The 25,718-nt window shown below is 39.4% G+C and overlaps 1 protein-coding gene and 1 pseudogene across 6 annotated transcripts in view; one reads left to right on the top strand and one right to left on the bottom strand.

Annotated features, from left to right (window-relative positions):
• FAF1 (Fas associated factor 1) overlaps positions 1-25,718 on the bottom strand; it is a 487,383-nt gene that overhangs the window by 386,502 nt on the left and 75,163 nt on the right. For all 6 annotated transcript variants that reach the window (XM_089922958.1, XM_089923008.1, XM_089922966.1 and 3 more), the window contains exon 2: positions 9,415-9,483. In XM_089922958.1, the coding sequence (XP_089779084.1) occupies positions 9,415-9,483 (69 nt within the window). The remainder of the gene's footprint in view (positions 1-9,414; positions 9,484-25,718) is intronic.
• LOC149750754 (proline-rich protein 3 pseudogene) lies at positions 9,906-14,182 on the top strand (annotated as a pseudogene).

The following is a 25,718-nucleotide window of genomic DNA, read 5'->3' as shown; positions in this document are numbered from 1 at the left end:
TATACCAAAATTACCAATAGTACTATACCAATTATACTGTAATTATGCAAGATGTTAACATTAGAAGTTTGATGAAGTGTATCAAGAACCCTGCATTATTTTGCAACTCTTCTGTAAATGCCTAGCATTTTTAGACATTCTCATATTCTACACACACTGTTATCAGTCATTATACATTTTTAAAAATTCATCCTCTATACATTAAATCAATTACTAAGAAAAAAAATCCCAGAATTCAAGCCTAGAATTTGTGAGAGTGCTATTAGATTTGCGGTGTACCTAAAATACAGGCTATATCTCAATTTTGACATTAAGAAAAAAATAATAAACTTCCTGGTTTAAAAATAACAAAGTCAAAATGCTAACACGTAGGTAATAATGTGGCAATAAATAAGGACTAGGATATTCTCAAAGACCTCTTCTACACAGCTAGAAGCCAAGGATTTATTAAAGGTATCATGTAATACATTTTCCCAGCTACATTTATAAAAGTGTATGCTTATCCATATACCTTCCTTACACACCCTAACTGGGTGTGTAAATTTTAATTCTTTAAACAATTATTTCACATTCTCTTTCAGTGTGTGTGTGTGCACGTGCCACACGTGAAGCATGTGTTGGGGTGAAGGGAAGGGGAATGATACAGTAAAAGCTAAGTGTTATAAGAGTAGTACCACAACAAGGATACGAAGCTTCAGAGACAGGTGCCCCTACTGAGAGAAGAGGCTGTTAGGGAATAGAGGGGATTAGGCTTCAGGTGAGCCTTAAAGGAAGGATAACATCTAGATGGTCAGCGAGGAAGAGGGGGAAAAATTCATGGGAGATCTAGAAGCAAAAGCTTGGCAGTAGGAATACATATGGCACGTTATAGGCTAGTTTGGCTGTATTAAGTCATACAGGCTCCAGAGTTATGGAAACTCACTCATAATGAAGAGGCAGTGTTAAATGGTAGAGGGCTTTCAACATTAAGCTAAGAAAGATGGCCCAAATTCTGTAACAGTGGCATTCAAAGAACAACTCCACTGTTCAGTTTCCTGTAACTAAAATGGATATAGACAGAGCATAGTTAATCTTAGAGTGCCTTGGTATGTGAAGAACTATGAAACTATGTTTATCACTATTTACCATGGAGAGAGATTTTAAACTTGGCTATGATTTTTTTAAAGACATAGAGCAAGTCTGTGTTTGAGAGAAATCCATCCACAAGAAAGAAATATTAGATGAGGACCCCAAAATATATAATTAAAATATTACTAAAACATCAAGTTAAAAAAAACCTAAACCAAACAACAAAACACAAAAATAGATTATTAAAAGAGAATGAAGTTAAGAGTAGATCTTAAGCATACTCACCTAGAAAAAAAAATTTTTAATAAGAAAAATAAATAAGAGGGAATGAAGAAAATGAGAACCTCGGGATATACAGGAAGGAAATATAAATGTTCTTATGTGAACATTTTAAGTACCATTTTACTTAAAGATAGAAATACAACTAAATTTTTGAAAAAATTATATTATCATTAAGTAGCAAATTATTAAAAATTATCAGTATAAAGTTGTAAAAGTAGGAATTTTAAATGCCATATTATTTTTTCTTTTCCAAGCACACATTGGTTTATTGTCAGCTGATCCTTGAAACCAGCAGGAAGAACTGCAAGTCATCACATTTACAGGTGTAACCACTAAACCACTGATTTTGCTGCAATGGTATTTTGTTTAAACCACTTCCAGGAATAGAAGTAAATTAGTTAAATATCATATCAAGGCAACTTGTTGAAAAAAAAACCCATTTTTAAAATCAAGTTGACTAGTAGGTTAGCAAGTTTTATAAAATATCAAGATCAAACTAAATCTGCTTAAACTGAACAATTTTAAAAACAAAACCACTGAAATTTTTATTTTCTTTTAAATGTTCAAATCATAAGTAGCATATACTACTTCTTTCAGAATTAGCATAAAGCCTTAAGTTTAGTTTCATAGCAGTAAGGGGACTCCTTACTACATATTTCATTTAAAAAGTTTAACTGTGCTCTGAAGCACAGGTCAGATAAGTAGTACTAGAAATCAATAAACATTAGCCACATTTCCAAATTCCATTTAACAATGGGCATATCACTTCCTGGTAGGGGATTAACACACCACATTCCTACTAGGTCTTAAAGTCTCTGAACTATTATCTACCATAGGTTTTATAAAAGAGGAGATGTTTGGTTCATGCAATAAAGTAATTCTAGAACTAGATTATATTCAAAGGAAAAGTAACAACATATGAAGCAAAAACCAATGAAAAAATAAGCAGAAAGTCAAGTTGCAGCCTGGGGAAAAATGTGGACCTCAAAGAGTTTTGATTTGATAATGTGAACCACCAGCTGTAAGTTTAGTAAACTGAGAACTTCATGTTTGTAAAAACTTAAGTTTTCCTTTGAAAGGGAGAAAACAATTCTTTCATACCCACTTAATTATACATTAAGTAATAGCATTCTTTTTTTTTTTTTTTTTTTTTTTTGTGGTACACGGGCCTCTCACTGCTGTGGCCTCTCCCGTTGCAGAGCACAGGCTCCGGACACGCAGGCTCAGCGGTCATGGCTCACGGGCCCAGCCGCTCCACGGCATGTGGGATCTTCCCGGACCGGGGCACGAACCCGCGTCTCCTGCATCGGCAGGTGGACTCCCAACCACTGCGCCACCAGGGAAGCCCAATAGCATTCTTTTATCACACTTAGTTTTCTCCTGAGAGGCAGAACTGATGAAAAATTTCAAATAGGTTGGATATGATGAGCTTTCTTTAGAGTAGAATGGTACAACCAGAAATAAACAGGAGAAGAAAAAAAATTTTTTTTGAGATGCCAAGAAAAAAATTGCAAAGAAAAGGATTTATTTGTGAATAATATTTCTCAAAAAGCTACAACAGGAAGAAACCATCTAAATTTTATCCATGAGATAATGAAATCAGCCCAATCCTATTCCTTGCATATCTGGGCCTCCCTCTTTCCTCAAATCTTATGTTTGCCAGATAAGGAAGACTGACAGCAGTAAGAGTCATGAGTCTTAATAGCAAAGACTTTTCAAATATCCAAATAATGGAAATGGAAAATAGATTTAAAAGTAAGTATGCTAATAATAAAATCAGTCAGATATTTTATTAAGCAACTACCATATGCCAAGACAAAATTAATAAGAAACATAATTCCTTTCCTCTAGAATCTTAGAATCTATTTGAAAGCAAAGCATAAATATATTTAAAGTACCATTATGTAACTATAGCAAAAGCTCTTTCACTTGACAATGTGAAATTAGTTGTGAGTGGTAGAAAGAGAAGTATAGGAATTCAGAAAAGAATAACACACTGGGTATGGAAAATTTAATAACCTTAAACTACAATTTTAAAGCTATTAAAATTTTTATGGAGAGACCTGGGTTCAGAATCACAGTTTTACCCCTTATCAGCTGAGTGAGCATGAACAATTTACTTAAATCACCAGGCCTCAGTTTCTCATCTGTAAAATAAGGATAATATCTACCTAACCACCTTTGGGGACTGCTGTGAAGATTCAATGAAATAATGTAGGTATATCATTTGACATGATACCTAGCACAAAGTAGACCCTCAATAAAAGGAGAGACGGTAGAGGAGGACGGATGATGCCAAACTACAAACTGAGAAACTGAAAAGTTCTGTAGAATTTTAAGGGGCTTACAGTCCTTTGAAAACAAGGGAAACAAAGAAGACTATAGCAAAAGAGGAGAAATTGATACGATGAGATACTCCTTCACAGTAACATCTCTTTTGTCACAGCAAAGATCTGTGCAAATATAAGCCAGTGTCTAATGGCCATTGATGAAGGGCAGCACTCAATGTCTGGCTGCTTTCTGACGACAGAGACTCATTATGTCACTGGTTAGACTAGTTCATTCATAAAACTGCAGGTGTTCATAACACTATATAAAGTATTGATAGCAAAGCAATGCACATTCGAGGAACTCTATAGCCACATCCTGAGTAGAGTAGTAGAAGAAATTGTTCTAAGGCATTTTAGGGTAAGTATTAAAACACATTTCTTCAAAAGTGAAAACTGGTGGAATGGAAATGTCTCAGAGCACCTCAGTGAATCTCAAAATGAGACAGATTATGTGCATAATTTTCCTTGGGTTTGACTCTTCAGAGTTACTGACTTTATTATAAGCTTCTATTAATACAAAACTATCTTTGAAGACTAGAAATTCAGTAACAATACAAAATTGGATAGGCTTATTTGTTTCATTTTTGCCCTAAGTTGGGACATGCAGTTAAAGATAAATACAAGCATTCTGAACAGAGTCTTTCTTCAGCAGAGCAGCTATGTCACCTCAGGCAGCAAATCAGAGCAGAAATTGAGTGCAAAGTTCAAAAATCATTTCCCAAGAGCATAGAGTACTTAAAATGTAGTATGGCTAGGTTAATGTTTACTTGTACTTTATTTCACTTAGCACTGGGTTATCAAGTGTACATCAAATAGCCTTCCCTGGATCTCCTAGAGCTTACTGGAAATTTTAATTTATTGAAGGAGTTTCATATATACAGACCTTCCATGAAACAATTAGCACAGCATCTTGTCTGGCCATTATCTACATCATAAAGTTGTTCAAAGAATTAATCAAAATGGTATACATACAAGTGTTTCAAAGTTATAAAATTCCATTAAAATGTTTACTTGTATTACTATTCATAATTGACTGCTTTTGTAGAATATTAAAAGAAATAAGGACATAAATAGATTCTTCATAAATATTTAATGTATCAGGGATCTTGAGTATAAACTAGCCCAAACCCCTTATTTTATATGACGTTCAGTGAGAAGTAACTTAGGCTAGGCCATACTCAATAAAATAATGACAAGAGCTTTGATAAGCCAGGGCTCCTGATTCAAGATGAATGCAATGGGTTCACCACTAGAGTTAGCTGCCTCACACTTTGATTATTCAAAATTAACACGAGCTGAACAGATTTCTATTCTCCACTGGCCCAAATTCTTCTATACTGAAAACAGAAAATGAGCAGTGAGTCAATTCTGGAGCCCAGATTTATAATTTATACAGTAATGATGTAGCATGCTTCCATGTAAGAAGGCAATCTTCGGTAAAAGATTCTGACTGTTAATAATTCTCCCTCAGGTATTCATCTTTCTGGATGTATATTGAAAATACTTGCCTGCAATGAAGGAATCAACTGCAATGACATTAATCTCCTAACTAAAAGTGCAGGACAATGTGAAAAATGAAAGTCTGAAAAAGATGGGGGTATGGGGAGGATTCATGTCAAGTAAATCAGTATCCCAAGATGCTTACCAATAGTATTAAAGTTCATGCTATTTTGTTTTTAGAATTTAGCATTTATAACCCGAACTGCAGTTGCCCCAAAATAAGTAGTCAATTGTAGGGTACTTAAAACATAGGGTTTGGAAGCACTGCTCTGTGGATAGTTATATAATGAAAATAATGTACAGTATCACGGAAAGACTAACGGCTAAAGTTGCTGGGACCGGGCTATATTTTCATATAGAACACTTTTTTATCTGTGTGTCTAAATCTATAAAACAGCAAAAATATTTGCAATCATTAATTTTTCAGGAAGTTATTCCCATTTCTGAGTATAATATACATGTATAAGAGACCACCTGTCTTATCAATTTTTCAGTACACTTCTCAAAGTCAGACACCATATAGTGTTAACATGTTTTTAAGCTTTCACTGTATCTAGCATAAATCTGGGTATACTGTAAGCATTCAGTACTGACAGAATGAGTTTTCTGTTATTGGACTTTTTTAAATTCATCACAATCTGGAATTGTGATGCCTAACTCACATTCCTCTACACATCTGTAGCAAAATATGCACAAAAACACTGCAGAAGTCTAACTGATATGTACAGAAAATTTAAAATACAGACATGTCCTAAGTTAAAAACTCAAACTATGCAAACTGTTCCACAAGGCCCATAAAATACAAAGCAGTGATAATTATAATTTACAAACACAAAATATAATGCACAGGCAAAATATAAAAAACACCATATAAAAAGTTCCATGATCCTAAGGAAAGTTTGAATTAGTAATGGGTTATTCAAAATACTTGCTTTATTTTTTAAAACCCACAATGTAAAATGAGTGCTGTATAAGAACAAGGGAAGTGAGAAATTTTATAAAGCAAGATACTTATACCACACAGCAAATGTTTACTGTGGATAAAAGTGCATTCTTTACAAGAAAAGCCAGCTAGGACATATATTTCAAAAGAAAGTTGAAGTTTAAGACTGTGAAAAATAGCCTGATGATTTTACTTGGACCCAACACAGGATAAGATTGCATTTCTGCAAAAATATAGCACCAGTGTTTTTAGCTCAAGTGCTATTTTAATATTTTTCCAAAATCAAATAACTCAGAAACAGTTGGAGAATACCTGTACCATTCAATTATTTAACACTATCTGGGAAAAATTCTCTTCTTGCAATACTGTAGATAGATTATTGTACTGAGAAAATATCCAGAACCAATAAATGTTTAACCTTCAAAACTAATGAACATGGACCAATAGAAAGCAGATAAGGAAAGAACTTATATGCATCCCCCCAAAATGGTAATTCTCACTTCAGACACTTGTAGTCCATTACTCCTAGTCTACAACCTCCCTTTACTCCAGCCCATATATCTCTCATCAGCACCATGCAAGAGTGGCTTGGTGGGATTTTTAACCTCAACCAATAATCTGCATCAGCCTCTCCAAGAGATAGCCTAAGAATATACATACTAAATAAAGCAATGTTCTTGCTATTGCAAAAGAAGTTTCAAGACAAGAAACCTTGTGATATCATTCCAAATAAGTTGCTGCCCCTTCCCCCACACAGAAATCAGGAATATGTCACTATACTGTGCTTTGTTAAGAGAATAACACAGTGATAAAAGGATGGATTTGAAGTCAGGCCATACAAATATTTGTAAATTTTGACAAGTGCCACAACACAAAAAAATAAGATAGCACTGGTTTAATGAAACAGGCAATCTTAAAAATTTATATAGTTGGTAGAAATTTAAATTAGTGCAACCATCCTGGAAGGCAATATAAGTATCCAAAAACCTAAAAATATGTATACAGTTTGACCCAGAAACTCAATTATTAATTGAATTTATTCAATGTCTTCTAGGAAAACAATGTCTTCTAGGAAAACAAACAATGTCTTCTAGGAATTTATTCAATGTCTTCTAGGAAAACGATAGGTTAAGTAAGCAAGGATGAATGTACAAGAGTGTCCTCTAATGTGTATAACTCCAAAATACCACAAAAACTCTAAATGTCTAACAGCATAGGACTGAATGGTAAAATTATTATGCCACAACCATACCATGAAGTACCATCCAAACATTAAACATTAAAAAGAATGATGGGGCTTCCCTGGTGGCGCAGTGGTTGAGAGTCCGCCTGCTGATGCAGGGGACACGGGTTCGTGCCCCAGTCTGGGAAGATCCCACATGCCGCGGAGCGGCTGGGCCCGTGAGCCATGGCCACTGAGCCTGCGCATCCGGAGCCTGTGCTCCACAACGGGAGAGGCCACAACAGTGAGACACCCGCGTACCGCAAAAAAAAAAAAAGAATGATATATATCACATTTACTTGGATAGAAAGACATTCATGATAGGTTGTTAAGTGAAAAGGGCAGATTACAAAAGGGCAGGAATAGAACAATCTAATTTGTATTTTTTAAATTTTAATCATATAATTAAGAGAAAACATTCTGAAATAATATACCCAAAAATGTTAAACAATAACTATCTCTAAGTGATGGAATTAAAGGTGATTACTAATTTATTCTTTGTAAATTTATACATTTTCTCATTTTTCTATAATGAGTTATTACTTTTACAAGCCGTAAATAGTTTTTTTATATTTTGAATTTAAAAATTAATAGTGGTAAATCTACACAAAACAAATAGCTTATTAACAGTTGATTATGTAAATCCATGTACGGACTTGAATATACCTACAGGACTAATCTCAGCTCTATAATTATACACCTTGAGTTGTGACTTTCAAAACTTAGCACTTCTTCAAAATTCTAATTTAGACGTTTTTCGGATTTCAAAGGTATGGAGAGACCTCTGTGTCATCCTAACACAACCAATACTGTTCCTGTACTGTTGTACAATTTATTTTTAGTTTGCTTTGCAATTGTAAATAAATTACAGTTTTATCAATGTGCAGTGCTGTGCTGTGCTGGGCCTTGCCTTTTGAGTTACTGCCCACCCCCCCTTAAAAAAACTAAACCACTTCTATAATAAACTGCCTGAAGTTCATAAGGAAAGCCACAGCGGAATGCCACTTCCGGTACGCGGGCCTCTCACTGTTGTGCCCTCTCCTGTTGCGGAGCACAGGCTCCGGACCCACAGGCTCAGCGGCCATGGCTCACGGGCCCAGCCGCTCCACGGCATGTGGGATCTTCCGGACCGGGGCACGAACCCGTGTCCCCTGCATCAGCAGGCGGACTCTCAACCACTGCGCCACCAGGGAAGCCCAGAATGCCACTTCTTTAACAGCTTTAGAAAGGAGTAATCATCAGTGAGACTCCCCACCCCCACCCCAAGAAATGAAGGAGAAACATCAAGTAGTTATGCAGACATTCAAACAAGTCTGATTTTTCTCTCCTTCCAATCTCCACCACAATACTACAGGGGAAGACAAACCTTAATATACATTCAGAGAAGAGAAGTTTAAAAATAAATTACCTAAGATTTCATAATAATTTATTAATCTAATACTAAACTAAATAGGAACTTCATATTAAAAATACGACATTTAGATTTTAGTCTTTCAGATTAGAATTATAGACGGACTATGTATGGTATGCTGAACTACCTACAAGGAATGTTAAAGACATTCAAGAATACATAGAATTTCATTACTTGTCATATAAAGAAAAAAGTACTTGAAATAAGTCATACAGCGAAAGACAAATACTGCATGATCTGACTTATATGAGTAATCTAAAAAGAAAACCAAATCATAAGAATCATAAGTTTACCAGAGTCAACTGGTAGTTGGCAGGTGTGGGTGGAGAATGAGTAAAGGTGGTCAAAAGGTACAAACTTCCAGTTATAAGATGAATAAGTTCTGGGGATCCAATGTACAGCATAGTAACTATAGTTAAACAATACCTCATTATATACTTGAAAGTTGCTGAAAGAGTAATCTTAAAAGTTCCCACCAAAAAAAAAAAAAAAAAAAGAACTACGTGAGGTGATGAATGTGCTAACTAACATTTCTGTGGCTATCAGTCTGCAATACTTATGTATATCAAATCATCACGATGTACACCTTAAACTTACACAATCTTATATGTCAAGCACATCTCAATAAAGCTGAAAAAAGAAAAAAGAAAGTACTTACCACTAAGTCCCAATTATTTTGTTCAAGCAACGTAATAGCTTCATCAATGTTTTCAATGCCAGTACATGCCTAAAAACAAAGTAAGAATTTTAGATAGGATTTTGGGAGTGGAGAGGTTAATTAGTGTTAAAAAAAATAAACAGCATAATGTGTAATTTAAGTTTGAACAGGTATATGAATAAAGCCAATACACTAAATGCCTAAAACTTCTAAGCATTTTACACAGACGGTTTGAAAATTGTTAATTACAATGTAAATTTACATTACACTGAAATAAAAGACAATAAAGTAATATAATATGTTTAAATGTTGAGCTCTGGAGCCCAGGATGATCTCTATATCTCTAACTGCCCAGAACAATTTTATTAAGAGCTTCTGATGGACAACCATGTGTTAAAAATGAACTTCAATCCGTACTTTGTACTTTATACAAAAATTAACTCAAAATAATAACAGACGAAAACCCCGCTGCAGCCATTGCCACAACCACAATGCTGAAGTGCAAGAAGCAGAGTCAGCAGCAGCCCCCACTGCCAGAACAGGAAGACACTGGAGAGGGATGAAAGTCCCATCGGACCACCCAGCCTCTTGGGCCCTCCCATCATGACCAATGGAAACCCTGGTGACCCCAAATCAGCTCTTCACAGAGGTCCTCCAGGGTCAAGGGGACCAATGATTCCACCACTGCTGAGTCTCCCACCTCTTCCCTGGAGCAGAGGCCGAATTTGGGGAGGGCTGAGCTCCAAATCTGGCTCATATGGTCACAGTTGGTGGAGGGGCTAATGCTAAACTTCCTTTTCCTGGACCAGGCCATGGAGATCCCTCCAGGGAGGCTTACACAAAGAGCGGAGAAATCCTCAAAGCCTCAAGAGCTGGTCTCTTATCAAGAATACCTGCCCAGAGCTTCCCCGGTGGCACAGTTGTTGGGAGTCCGCCTGCCGATGCAGGGGACATGGTTTCGTGCCCCGGTCCGGGAGGATCCCAAATGCCGCAGAGCGGCTGGGCCCGTGGGCCATGGTCGCTGGGCCTGCGCGTCCGGAGCCTGTGCTCTGCAGTGGGAAAGGCCGCGATGGTGAGAGGCCCGCATACCGCAAAAAAAAAAAACAAACTTATACCTGCCCATCCAAGGATGGACCCCAGGTTATGGAAGTCAGATTCAACCACCCTGTCTGCCGGCATTTTGCCAAAAAGGTCCACTGTCCATATAAGGACTGAGCTCTGCCTTCTACCACACAGAGTCCATGGACCTCCTCTGTGAGACTGTGCCTTCCCATCCAGGCTTGAAGGAGCCTTCTGTGACCTAGTGGCCATGTACTTCCCTGTGGCCCTGTGATGTCTACTGGGGGGATGTTCCAACTACCACCCTCAGTCAGTGACACCTATCCCCATGGCCACCTCCCCCATGTGGGGTCTAAAGTTGTGTTTCATCACTGGTGCACGGTGTGCACTCTTTCTTCTGATCCAGCCTCCAGAGCCTCATCTTCAGGACCCCATCTTTATTCCATTCAACTGCCTCCTGGATCCTCTTCCCCCTTGCCAATGGATGGCTGAACAGGAAACCTCTCTAGTGCTGTTTCTTGTTCATCTGTCCACCGAGCCCCCAGTGTTGCCCTTGATTCCTGAGAGCCGGAGAGCAGTTTCCTACCATTCCCTTCTTCTAGCTGCTTGCTTTAAGTCCATTATATGTCACAACCCTTACCCCCAATGTTGTCACCTGCTCTGTGAAACTCATCAGGTTGTCTGACCTGGGGTCAATTTTAAATGACTGGTACAGAGTTACTCCCTAAAAGGCTATACACTTCCTGTTTTGGGGTTTTGTAATTTGTGTGTCAATAGCATGATCACCACTGCTATGGTCTGTGGTCAGTGCACTTTGTGAAACTGTACGTCCCCTCGTAGCCTTTCTCAGTGTCCACACATTTTTGTGACTTCCAACAGTTGAGTACATTCTTCTGCCAAATTGAGTGAGGTCACTGGTACCCTCTAGACTTTCCCCACCTCCCAACATGGGAGAATTATGAAACTTTCCACAAGACTGCCTCCCTGGCCCTCCCCATTCTTCTCCTAGTGTCAGTTTCTCTGGGTTTGACACAGGCCCAAGAGATGTCCTCTAAAGCCTCTGATGGGCCTACCCTATCTCCTCTCCAGCCCATTTTACTTAGACTACATCACTGTGAGGCCACCAGCCCTTTTGTTTGAACTCTGTGTATCTCCACTTGGCCTACCTTTGGATAGAACCTGGGCAGTACTCTTGCCCACTTCCAACCTTCTTCTACATCCCTGGCACTGGTTGTTTTCTATGAAAATGGCAGTGAACAGGTTCATACTTGAACTGGCCCTGAGGAAATAGGTCAGGAGTTGTGCGGGCAAGAGGGAGGGATGAGAGCCATTGGAGAAACGAGAATGAATTATTTTCTTAAATTTTTTTATATTAGTTACAAACGCAGTGGAAAATAAATACATACATACCTAAATAAATAAATAAATAACCTAAAGTAAAACCCCAAACTACAAAGCCTCTAGATCTGTGCTGTCAGATATGGTAGCTACTAGACAGATATGGCTAATGAGCCCTTGAAATGTGGCTCAACTGAGTTAACATGTGTTGCATTAAATACATACCAGTGTAGGCCTTAGTACAAAAATAAAAATGTAAAGTATCTCAATAATTTTTCTAGTGAATAAAAGTTGAAACGATCATTTAAAATATATTAGCTTAAATACAACATAAATGTTTAAATTAATTTCACCTGTTTCTTTCACATTTTATGCGTCTTAATGTGGATACTAAAAAATTTTTAATTACATATATGACATTCAATTTCTAATACCATTCTAGAAAAAAACATAGAAGGAAATCTTTGTGACATTTAGATTCAACAGCAAAAGTACAATCCAAAAAATTGATAAAGAGGACTTTATTAAGAACTACTACTCAGGGTTTCCCTGGTGCGCAGTGGTTGAGAGTCTGCCTGCCGATGAAGAGGACACGGGTTCATGCCCCAGTCCGGGAAGATCCCACATGCCGCGGAGCGGCTAGGCCCATGAGCCATGGCCACTGGGCCTGCGCGTCCGGAGCCTGTGCTCCACAACGGGAGAGGCCACAACAGTGAGAGGCCCGTGTACTGAAAAAAAAAAAAAAAAAAAAAAAAAAAGAACTACTACTCAGAAATTTCCTGGCAGTCCAGTGGTTAGGACTCCGCACTTTCACTGCCAAGGGCCCAGGTTCGATCCCTGGTTGGGAAACTAGGATCCCACAAGCTGCGTGGTGAGGCCAAAAAAGAATTAATAAAGAGAAGCTTTTAAAAAAAAGAACTACTGCTCTTCGAAAGACACTGTTAAGAGAATGAAAAGGCAAGCCACATGCTTGGGAGAAAATATCTGCAAAACACATGTAACAGAGGACTAATAACCAGAATATAAGAATTTTAAATTCTCTAAACTCAGTTTAGATAAATTGTAAGTAGCAAAAGATTTTAACAGAAACTTGACCAAAGACGATATACATATGAGAATAAGAACATGAAAAAACACTCAACATCATTAGTCATTAGGGAAATGCAAAACAAACAGAGAGATACCATTTCCATATGTTAGAGTGACAAAAGCCCAAAATACAAACAATATCAAGTGATGGTAAGGATGCAGAAAAACTGGAACTCTCATATACTGTTGGGGAGGAAGCAAAATGATATAGCCACTCTGGAAAACAGTGCTAACAGATTAGCAGTTTCTTAGAAAGTTATGACACAGTAATCCCACTCCTAGGTACTTATCTAAAAGAAATAAAAACTTATGTTCACATGAAAATTATACATGAATGTTTTTAACAGCTTTATTTATAATGGCTGAAAACAGACCACACCCCAAATGGCCTTCAACTGTACATTCATACAATAGAAAACTAGTCAGCAACAAAAATGAACAAATTACTAACAACACAAAACAATGTGGATAAACCTCAAATGCTAAGTTAAAGCGAGACTCAAAAGGCTACACACTGTATGATTCCATTTATATGACATTCTAGAAAGGCAAAGTTAAAAGAACAGGAGACATATTAATGATTACTAGGGTTATCAGGTGGGAATAGGGGTTGACTACAAACACCAAGAGGGAATTTTGCAGGGTAAAGGAACAGTTTGAACCCTGAATAACATAAAAAAGCAACAAAAGGCAACCAAGTAAGACATTTAAAAATGCAATCTTCATCTTAAGCTACATGAAAAGACAAGGATAAACCAAAGGCTCGAAAGTACTAATTAAAGCTACTGAGAACAGTTAAGGTAGGGGCAGAAGTTACACAGAAGGAAGCAGAAAGAAAAGCTACAGGGAGTGCAGAGCAAGCCTAACAGCAGCAATTATCAGAAAGCACAAGCAAAAGTACACCTCCTTCAATGACATCACCATTTGTCTTCAAAAAAAACCAAAACACAGTGGAGGACATAGTTCCAAGAGCCCATCCCTCCATAGAAACATGAAAAAATTGAGCAAAAACTGTCAGAATCAAATTTGCCAAAACTCTGGAAAACAGCCAAAGCTATAGGTCAACCAAGCAAATGCTGAAACAAGAAAAGGGTGACTTATTGTAAAAACAGTATGAAAACCCTGAGGCATTTTTATTTCCCCTTCCTCACTCTTGGCTCAAGAGCAGTCTTGAATGCACTAGCCTACATTCCAATGGTTGGACCCTGGACCCTGGTTCTAGAGGTAGCCAAGAAGACTTTGTTCTCAAAGAATGTTTGTCTCTTGTGACCTACCAGCCTACCTGAAGGACTGACTGAAGGCACTCTCCTTTGTTTCATCGACTTGGATCTCACTTAAGACAGAAAAGTAGCTAGCAGGGGGCAATTCTTCAAAAATACTTTAAGGCCGGGGCTTCCCTGTTGGCACAATGGCTAAGAATCTGCCTGCCAATGCAGGGGACATGGGTTCCATCCCTGGTCTGAGTAGATGCCACATGCCATGGAGCAACTAAGCCCATGCCCCACAACTACTGAGCCTGGGCTATAGAGCCCGGAAACCACAACCACTGAGCCCACACGCCACATCTACTGGAGCCTGAGCGCCCTACAGCCCGTGTGCCTCAACTACTGAGCCCACGTGCTGCAACTACTGAAGCCTGTGCACTCTAGGGCCTGCGTGCCACAACTACTGAACACACATGCCACGACTACTGAGCCCGTGTGCTGCAACTACTGAAGTCCGTGTGCCTAGAGCCCGTGCTTCGCAACAAAAGAAACCACTGCAATGAGAATCCCATGCACCACGATGAAGAGTAGCCCCCACTCACCACAACCAGAGAAAGCCCACACACAGCAACAAAGACCCAAAGCAGCCAAAAATAAATAAGCTTAAAAAAAAAACACTTTAAGGCAAATGAAAACTCCACTGCCACCTGGGACAAAATATTACAGTTGAGTCAAACAACAGAAACGTCCAAAACCTGGAGGAAAAGCTGCAAAGTGAGTTTCTTTGGGAAATTAGGGCACTGAAAAACATTTGGGCAATTTAGAAGGGCATGCATATGTCCAAGGCAGGACACTTACTCAGAGAAAACTACTGGCTCATCTCTACGCTCAGCAAAAGCAGGAAGTGAAGGCTAACATAGAGTTTTAAACAGTCTAGCTGAGTGTTAGAGTGCCCCAACACAGAGCCAGTCTACAAGGGCTAGGAAAGGATTTTCTTCCTTCCTTTCTTTTTCTTTCTTCTTATTTTCTTTTTTACTCTACGTGTTCAGGAAATCTCTCTCACAACACTAGCAGACCACAACTAAAGAAAAAGAGATTTCAGACACTGTTACATACTAAATGTTCATGTTCCCCCACCCCCCTCAAATTTATATGTTGAAGCCCTAAGGCCCAGCGTGATGATACACTGAGATGAGCCTTTGGGAGGTAATTAGGTTTAGATGAGGTCATAAAGGTGTGTAACAGCAAAGAGCCAATTTTGACTCCATGTTGTATCTGTTTCTTTGACTTTAACCTTTGCTTTTCATTGATTTTGTTATTATGATCATACATGATGGCCTGCCTCAGGGAACCCTGAGCCTCTGCCTGAATGTTAAACTAAAGTGCCTTTGTTCTGCTCAAAGGGAGACAATCTGACCCTGCCCACCTGTGAACAGCAGCAGAAAAGAAGAAATTAACACATCCCCTCCTATTCTGCAAGATAAATGGCCTTTTTACTTTACTTCCTCACCTCCTCTCCCTCTCTCCTTCTTCTATAAAAGAAACTGGCATCTAGACCCCAATAAGATGGTTATTTTGAGACATTATTCTGCAACCTTCTCAGTCTGCCGGCTTTCCGAATAAAGTTGCTATTCCTTGTCTCAACACCTCGTCTCCCAATTTACTGGCCTGTCATGTGGCGAGCAGAGTGAACTTGGACTCAGTGGAGCCCTCAGGATGGGATTAGTGCCCCTTATAAAAAGAGACAAAGAGAGGCTGCTCTTGCTCTCTCATCTCTTTCTCAATGCCATGTGAGAACAAAGAGATAAGTGGCCATCTGCAAGTCAGGAAGAGAGTTCTCACCAGAATCCAACCATGCTTGCACCCTGATCTCAGACTTCCAGCCTTCAGAACTGTGAACAAATAGATTTATGTTCTTTGGTATTTTGTTATGGTAGCCTGAGCAGATTAAGACAGAAACCACTCATGACGAAAAAAATTTACAAAAACAGTTTAGAAAAGTCACTAAACAAACAGAAAATAAAAACCCGTAGAGAGAACCAAAAACAAACCATGAGTAATGGAGAAGAATCTGATTTCCAGAGTTATCACACTGCAATATTTTAAATGTCCATTTTTCAAAACCAAATTGTGAGGCATTCAGGGAAACAAAAAGTATGGTCCATTCAAAGGAGAAATTAGTAGAAATTGTCTGTGATGGAAGAACAGACAACAGACTTACTAGACAAAGACTTTCAATCACTATCTTAAATATGCTCAAAGAGCTCAAAGAAACCATGGAAAAAGAACTAATGAAAACCAGAAGGATGACATGTCAACAAATAGAGAATATCAATAAAGAGATAAAGATTTTACAAAACAACAGAAAAAATCTAGAACTGAATAGTACAATAACTGAAATGAAAAATTAGCTACAGGATTTAAGAGCAACTTTAGGCAGGCAGAAGAAAGATAAGAGAACTTGAGGATAGGTCAACTAAAATTATCCAGTCTCAGAAGCATGAAGGAAAATGAACAGAGCCTAAGAGATATATGGGACCCCACCAAGTGTACCAACATATGCATAACAGGGAGTCTCAGAAGGAAAAGAAGGAGCAGAAAAAATATTTGAAGAAATAATAGCTGAAAACTTCCCAAATTTGATAAAAGACAAGAAACTACATATTCAAGAAGTTCAATAGGTTCCAAGAAGGATAAATACAAAAACACCCATACCAAAACACATTATGATAAGCTATCAAAAGCCAAAGAGAATCTTGAAAATAGCAAAAGAAAAGTAGCTCATGTACAAGGAATCCTCAATAAGATTAAAAGCTAATTTCTCATAAGAAACTATAAAGGCCATAAGGCAGTGGGATAACATACTTTAAATGAAAAACAAAAACTGTGAACAACAACAAAAAAAACTGAAGGAGAAATAAAGACACTCCTAGATAAACAAAAGCTGAAGTAGTCTGTCACTACTAGACCTATGCTACAAGAAGTGCTAAATGAGAAATGAAAAGATACTAGACAGTCACTGGAAGCTACACAAAGAAATAACACTGGTAAACGTAAGTACACAGGTAAATATATTGGGTGGGCCAAAAAGTGCCTTTGGTTTTTTAAGTAAAAATAAAAGATACATTTTTCATTTTCACCAAGAACTTTATTGAACAACATATTCATCCTTTTGTTCCACTACCTTCTGCCATTTTTCAGGTAACTTCATAATTCGATCTTCCCAAAACTTTTTATCTTTCTGAGCAAAGAACCATTCCAGGTACTTTTACAGTCTTCCAGGGGATTGAAATTTTTTCCATTAAGAGAATTTTGGAAAGACCGAAATAAATGGAAATCCAAAGGTGCAATGTCTTGTGAATATGGCGGATGAATCAGAACTTCCCAGCCAAGCTGTTACAGTTTTTGCCTGGTCATCAAAGAAACATGCAGTCTTGCATTATCTCATTGGAAGATTAGGTGTTTTTTGTTGACTAATTCTGGATGCTTTTAATAGAGTGCCACTTTCAGTTGGTCTAATTGGGAGTAGTACTTGTTGGAATTAATCGTTTGGTTTTCCAGAAGCAGCTCATAATAGAGGACTCCCTTCCAATCCCACCATATTCACAGCATCACATTCTTTGGATGAAGACCAGCTTTTGATGTGGTTGGCGGTGGTTCATTTTGCTTGCCCCATGATCTGTTCCATTCCACATTGTTGTACAGTACCCACTTTTCATCGCCTGTCACAATTTGTTATAAAAACGGAACACTTTCATTATGTTTCAGTAGAGGATCACATGCACAAATATGGTCAAGAAGGATTTTTTCACTTAACTTATGTGGAACCCAAACATCAAAGTGATTCACACAACCAAGCTGGTGCAAATGATTTTCAGCATTTGACTTGGATATTTTGAGTATGTTGGCTATGTCCTGCATGGTATATATAACATTGATTGTTCTCAATTATTGTTTTCATTTGATTCTTATCAACTTCAACTAGTCTACCCAACCATGGAGCATCATCCAGCGAGAAATCTCCATCATGTAACTTCGCAAACCACTTTTTACATATTCGATCAGTTGCAGCACCTTCTCCATATACTGCATAAATCTTTTTGTGCATTTCAGTTGCGTTTTTACCTTTCCTGAAATAATAAAGCATAATATGCCGAAAATGTTGCTTTTTCCCCTCCATCTTCAATATTAAAATGGCTACACAAAAATTCACCAATTTTGAAGTCTTTTTTTAAATGCACACTGATATGACAGCTGCCACATACAATCTAACAAAATTGTTTCAAATGAAATTAAGCCAACTAAGTGCTACTAGAGCCATCTTACAGAACAAAAACGAACAAAACTTTTGGCCCATCCAATAAAAGCCAGTATTATTGTGCTTTCGGTTTGTAACTCCTCCTTTTTTCTGTATGATTTAACAGAAAAATGCATAAAATAGTAATTACAAAATGATGTTAATGGGCATATAATGTATAAAGATGCAAGATGCGATTACAACATAAAGGAAAAAAGAGAGGAGCATAGTTGTATACTCTTGAAGTTGGTATTAATTCAAATTAGATTGTTATAAATAGAAGGGGTTACCTGTAATTCGTAGAGCAACCACTAAAAAAAACCAAAAAATATACATAAAAAGAAATGAGAAAGGAATCAAAACAGTACAATACAAAAAAGTCAAACACAAATGGCAGAAATGAAGGAACTGAGCAGGGAAGAAAGATACAACACATAAAAAACAACCTTTTTGGGCTTCCCTGGTGGCACAGTGGTTAAGAGTCTGCCTGCAGATGGAGGGGACATGGGTTCGTGCCCTGGTCCGGGAAGATCCCATATGCCATGGAGCAGCTAGGCCCGTGAGCCATGGGAGCTGAGCCTGCGCGTCCGGAGCCTGTGCTCCGCAACAGGAGAGGCCACAACAGTGGGAGGCCCGCTTACCGCAAAAAAAAAAAAAAAAAAAAAAAAAAAAAAACCTTTTATGATGAAAACACTTAACTATGAATAAAAGGGAACTTCTTTAACATGATAAAACACATTTATGAAAAACCCAGAACATCATACTCAATCATGAAAGAATAAAAGCCTTTATTTACTGTATGATCAGGAACAAGATAAGAATGCCCACTTTTGCCACTTCTATGCAACATTATATTGGGAATTCTAGCCAGATCAATTAGGCAAGAAAAAGGAAATTAAAAACATAGAAACTGGAATAGAAGTAAAATATCCCTATTCCCAGATGACACGATCTTATACAAAATCCTAAGGAATTCACACACACACACACACACAAAACAAACAAAAACTATGAGAAATAATAATAAATTCAGCAAAGTTGCAGGATAAAAGATCAACACACAAAACTCAGTAATATTTCTATATACTAGCAAAGAACAATCTGAAAAGGGTGTTAAGAAAATAATTCTGGGGGTTCCCTGGTGGTGCAGTGGTTCAGAATCCGCCTACCAATGCAGGGAAGACAGTTTCGAGCCCTGGTCCGGGAAGATCCCACATGCCACGAAGCAACTAAGCCTGTGCTCCACAACTACTGAGCCTGCACTCTAGCCTGCAAGCCACATGTACTGAAGCCCACATGCCTACAGCCCATGCTCTGCAACAAGAGAAGCCACCACAATGAGGTGCCCACACACTGCAACGAAGAGTAGCTCCTGCTCCACACAAATAGAGAAGGCCCGCATGCAGCAATGAAGACCCAACACAGCCAAAAAGAAAGAAAGAAAGAAAGAAAATAATTCTGTTTATGATATGGTACAAAAGAATAAAATATCAAGGAATAAATTTAACCAAGGAAGTGAAAGATTTGTACAGTGAAAACTTCAAAACGTGGCTGAAAGAAATTTTAAAAGAACTAAAATAAGTGAAAAGACATCAAATGTTCACAGATTCTAAGACTTACTATCATTAAGAAAACACAGACTTCCCTGGTGATGCAGTGATTAAGAATCCACCTGCCAATGCAGGGGACACAAGTTTGATCTGTGGTCTGGGAAGATCCCACATGCCGCGGAGCAACTAAGCCCGTGCGCCACAACTACTGAGCCTGCGCTCTAGAGCCCGCAAGCCACAACAACTGAGCCCGCGTGCCACAACTACTGAAGCCCGTGTGCCTAGGCTCTATGCCACGCAACAAGAGAAGCCACTGCAATGAGAAGCCCATGCACCACAACAAAGAGTAGCCCCTGCTTGCTGCAACTAGAGAAAGCCCGCATGCAGCAACAAAGATCAAATGCAGCCATAAATAAATAAATAAATAAATTTTTAAAAAAGAAGAGAGAGAACAATACTACCCAAAGTAATCTACAGATTCAATGCAATCCCTATCAAAATTCCAACAGCGTTTTTGGTAGAAATGGAAAAAGCTGACCCTCAAATTCATATAGAGCTGCAAGGGATCCATAATAGTGAAAACAATCTTTGAAAAAAATATCAAAGTTGAAATACGGAGGGCTTCCCTGGTGGCACACTGGTTAAGAATCTGCCTGCCAATGCAGGGGACAAGGGTTCAAGCCCTGTTCCAGGAAGATCTCACATGCCGCGGAGCAACAAAGCCCGTGCGCCACAACTACTGAAGTCCACGTGCCTAGAGCCTGTGCTTCGCAACAACAGAAGCCCCTGCAATGAGAAGCCCACGCACTGCAATGAAGAGTAGCCCCCACTCACTGCAACTAGAGAAAATCCGTGTTCAGCAAAGAAGACCCAATGCAGCCCAAAATAAAATTAATTAAAAGAAAAAAAAGTTGAAAGACTCACCCTTCCTGATTTCAAAATGTACTACAAAGCTACAGTAATCTAAACAGTGTAAAAACAATGTACAACAGATATTAAGACATATAATAGAATTGAAAGTCCATAAGTAAACCCATACATCTATGGACAACTGACTGTTCAAAACTGTGCCAAAACAATTCAATAAGGAAAGAATAGTCTATTCAACAAATGCTGCTGAGACAACTGGATATCCACATGCAAAATAATGAAGTTGGGCGCCTACCTCACACCATATACAACAATTAACTCAAAATGGATTAACAGATAGGAGGGGAAGATGGCGGAAGAGTAAGACGCGGAGATCACCTTCCTCCCCAAATATACACCAGAAATACATCTACACGTGAAACAACTCCTACAGAACACTTACTGAACACTGGCAGAAGACCTCAGACCTCTCAAAAGGCAAGAAAGTCCCCACGTGCCTGGGTAGGGCAAAAGAAAAAAGAATAAACAGAGACCAAAGGATAGGGACGTGACCTGAACCAGTGGGAGGGAGCTGTGAAGGACGAAAGGTTTCCACACACTAGGAAGCCTCTTCGCGGGCGGAGACTGTGGGTGTCGAAAGGGGAAAGCTTCGGAGCCGTGGAGGAGAGCACAGCAACAGGGATGCGGGGGGCAAAGCGGAGAGATTCCCACACAGAGGATCGGTGCCGAACGGCACTCACCAGCCCCAGAGGCTTGTCTACTCACCCACCGGGGTGGGCGGGGCTGGGAGCTGAGGCTCGGGCTTCGATCGGAGCGCAGGGAGAGGACAGGGGGTGTCGGGGTGAACACAGCCTTTAGGGGGTTAGTGCACCACGGCTAACCGGGAGGGAGTCCGGGGAAAAGTCTGGACCTGCCAAAGAGGCAAGAGAATTTTTCTTCCCTCTTTGTCTCCTGGTGCGCGAGGAGAGGGGATTAAGAGCACCTCTTAAAGGAGCTCCAGAGACGGGCAGGAGCCGCGGCTAACAGCGCGAACCCCAGAGACGTGCATGAGACGCTAAGGCTGCTGCTGCCACCACCAAGAAGCCTGTGTGCGAGCACAGGTCACTATCCACACTCCGCTTCCAGGAAGCCTGTGCAGCCCGCCACTGCCAGGGTCCTGGGATCCAGGGACAACTTCCCTGGGAGAAGGCACGGCGCGCCTCAGGCTGCTGCAACATCACACTGGCGTCTGCCGCCGCAGACTCGCCCCGCACTCCGTACCCCTCCCTCCCCCCAGGCCTGAGTGAGCCAGAGTCCTCGAAGCAGCTGCTCCTTTAACCCCATCCTGTCTGAGCGAAGAACAAACGCCCTCCAGCGACCTACACAGAGAGGCGCGGCCAAATCCGAAGCTGAGCCCCGGGAGCTGTGAGAACAAAGAAGAGAAAGGGCTATCTCTCCCAGCAGCATCAGAAGAAGCGGATTAAAGCTCCACAATCAATTTGATGTATCTGTGGATACATCATGTGGATACACACCTGCATCTGTGGAATACATGAATAGACAATGCATCATCCCAAATTGAGGAGGTGGACTTTGAGAGCAAGATTTATGATTTTTTCCCCTTTTCCTCTTTTTGTGAGTGTGTATATGTATGCTTCTGTGTGAGATTTTCTCTGTATAGCTTTGCTTCCACCATTTGTCCTAGGGTTCTATCCATCTGTTTTCTTGTTGGCATTTTTTTCCCCATTTAAAAAAAAATTATATTTTCTTAATAATTATTTTTTATTTTAATAACTTTATTTTATCTTACTTTATTTTATCTTCTTTCTTTCTTTCCTTCCTTCCCTCCTTCCTTCCTCCCTTCCTCCCTCCCTTCTTCCTTTCCTTCCTTCCTTCCTTCCTTCCTTCCTTCCTCCCTTCCTCCCTCCCTTCCTTCCTTCTACTTTTTCTCCCTTTTATTCTGAGCCGTGTGGATGAAAGGCTCTTGGTGCTGCAGCCAGGAGTCAGTGCTGTGCCTCTGGGGTTGGAGAGCCAACTTCAGGACACTGGTCCACAAGAGACCTCCCAGCTCCATGTAATATCAAACGGCAAAAATCTCCCAGAGATCTCCATCTCAACACCAAGACCCAGCTTCACTCAACGACCAGCAAGCTACAGTGCTGGACACCCTATGCCAAACAACTAGCAAGACAGGAACACAACCCCACCCATTAGCAGAGAGGCTGCCTAAAATCATAATAAGTACACAGACACCCCAAAACACACCACCAGATGTGGGCCTGCCCACCAGAAAGACAAGATCCAGCCTCATCCACCAGAACACAGGCACTAGTCCCCTCCACCAGGAAGCCTACACAACCCACTGAACCAACCTTAGCCACTGGGGACAGACACCAAAACCAACGGGAACTAAGAACCTGCAGCCTGCAAAAAGAAGACCCCATACACAGTAAGATAAGCAAAATGAGACGACAGAAAAACACACAGCAGATGAAGGAGCAAGATAAAAACCCACCAGACCTAACAAATGAAGAGGAAATAGGCAGTCTACCTGAAAGAGAATTCAGAATAATGATAGTAGAGTTGATCCAAAATCTTGGAAATAGAATAGAGAAAATGCAAGAAACATTTAACAAGGACCTAGAAGAACTAAAAATGAAACAAGCAATGATGAACAACACAATAAATGAAATTAAAAATACTCTAGATGGGATCAATAGCAGAATAACTGAGGCAGAAGAACGGATAAGTGACCTGGAAGATAAAATAGTGGAAATAACTACTGCAGAGCAGAATAAAGAAAAAAGAATGAAAAGAACTGAAGGCAGTCTCAGAGACCTCTGGGACAACATTAAACACACCAACATTCGAATTATAGGGGTTCCAGAAGAAGAAGAGAAAAAGAAAGGGACTGAGAAAATATCTGAAGAGATTATAGTGGAAAACTTCCCTAATATGGGAAAGGAAGTAGTTAATCAAGTCTAGGAAGCACAGAGAGTCCCATACAGGATAAATCCAAGGAGAAATACACCAAGACACATATTAATCAAACTGTCAAAAATTAAATACAAAGAAAACATATTAAAAGCAGCAAGGGAAAAACAACAAATAACAAACAAGGGAATCCCCATAAGGTTAACAACTGATCTTTCAGGAGAAACTGTGCAAGCCAGGAGGGACTGGCAGGACATATTTAAAGTGATGAAGGAGAAAAACCAAGATGACTCTACCCAGCAAGGATCTCATTCAGATTTGATGGAGAAATTAAAACCTTTACAGACAAGTAAAAGCTGAGGGAGTTCAGCACCACCAAACCAGCTTTACAACAAATGCTAAAGGAATTTCTCTAGGCAAGAAACACAAGAGGATGAAAAGACCTACAATAACGAACCCAAAACAATTAAGAAAATGGGAATAGGAACATACATATCGATAATTACCTTAAATGTAAATGGACTAAATGCTCCCACCAAAGGACACACGTTGGCTGAATGGATACAAAAACAAGACCTATATATATGCTGTCTACAAGCTAACCACTTCAGACCTAGAGACACATACAGACTGAAAGTAAGGGGATGGAAAAAGATATTCCATGCAAATGGAAACCAAAAGAAAGCTGGAGTAGCAATTCTCATATCAGACAAAATAGACTTTAAAATAAAGACTATTAGAAGATACAGTGAAGGACACTACATAATGATCAAGGGATCGATCCAAGAAGAAGATATAACAATTGTAAATATTTATGAACCCAACATAGGAGCACCTCAATACATAAGGCAAATACTAACAGTCATAAAAGGGGAAATCGACAGTAACATATTCAGATTAGGGGACTTTAACACCCCACTTTCGCCAATGGACAGATCATCCAAAATGAAAATAAATAAGGAAACACAAGCTTTACGTGATACATTAAACAAGATGGACTTAACTGATATTTATAGGACGTTCCATCCAAAAATAACAGAATACACATTTTTCTCAAGTGCTCATGGAACATTCTCCAGGATAGATCATATCTTGGGTCACAACTCAAGCCTTGGTAAATGTAAGAAAATTGAAATTGTATCAAGTATCTTTTCTGACCACAACGCTATGAGATTAGATATCAATTACAGGAAAAAATCTGTAAAATATACAAACACATGGAGGCCATACAATACACTACTTAATAACGAAGTGATCACTGAAGAAATCAAAGAGGAAATTTTAAAATACCTAGAAACAAAGGACAATGGAGACACGACAACCCAAAACCTATGGGATGCAGCAAAAACAGTTCTAAGAGGGAAGTTTATAGCAATACAATCCTACCTTAAGAAACAAGAAACATCTCGAATAAACAACCTAACCTTGCACCTAAAGCAATTAGAGAAAGAACAACAAAACAAGCCCATGGGCTTCCCTGGTGGCGCAGTGGTTGAGAGTCCGCCTGCCAATGCAGGGGACATGGGTTCAAGCCCTGGTCCCGGAAGATCTCACACGCCACGGAGCAACTAAGCCCGTGTGCCACAACTACTGAGCCCGCACACCACAACTACTGAGTCTGCATGCCACAACTACCGAAGCCCACGCGCCTAGAGCCCATACTCCACAACAAGAGAAGCCACCGCAATGAGAAGCCCGCGCACCACAATGAAGAGTAGCCCCCACTCGTCACAACTAGAGAAAGCCCGCAGCGCTGCAGCAAAGACCCAATGCAGCCAAAAATAAATAAAATAAATTTATTTTTTTGAAAAAGAATCATACAAAGGAAATATATTTAAGGAACTGATTGTCTTTGTGTCAGAGAAAGAAATAAACTTTAGTTTGTAGTGCCTAGAGGGATATTCTAGGTCTTTCTCACCACAGAAATCTCAGGGGCAGGGAGGATGGGGGGAGGGCAGGGAGGGCAGACTCATCCAGAAAAAC

The sequence above is a fragment of the Delphinapterus leucas genome, chromosome 1, assembly GCF_059928025.1.
Source record: "Delphinapterus leucas isolate spDelLeu-1000000601 "Yukka" chromosome 1, BTC_Dleu_Yukka2, whole genome shotgun sequence".
NCBI lineage: Eukaryota > Metazoa > Chordata > Mammalia > Artiodactyla > Monodontidae > Delphinapterus > Delphinapterus leucas.
The sequence above is the reverse complement of the archived record's forward strand: the minus strand, read 5'-3'. Positions and strand labels throughout refer to the sequence as shown.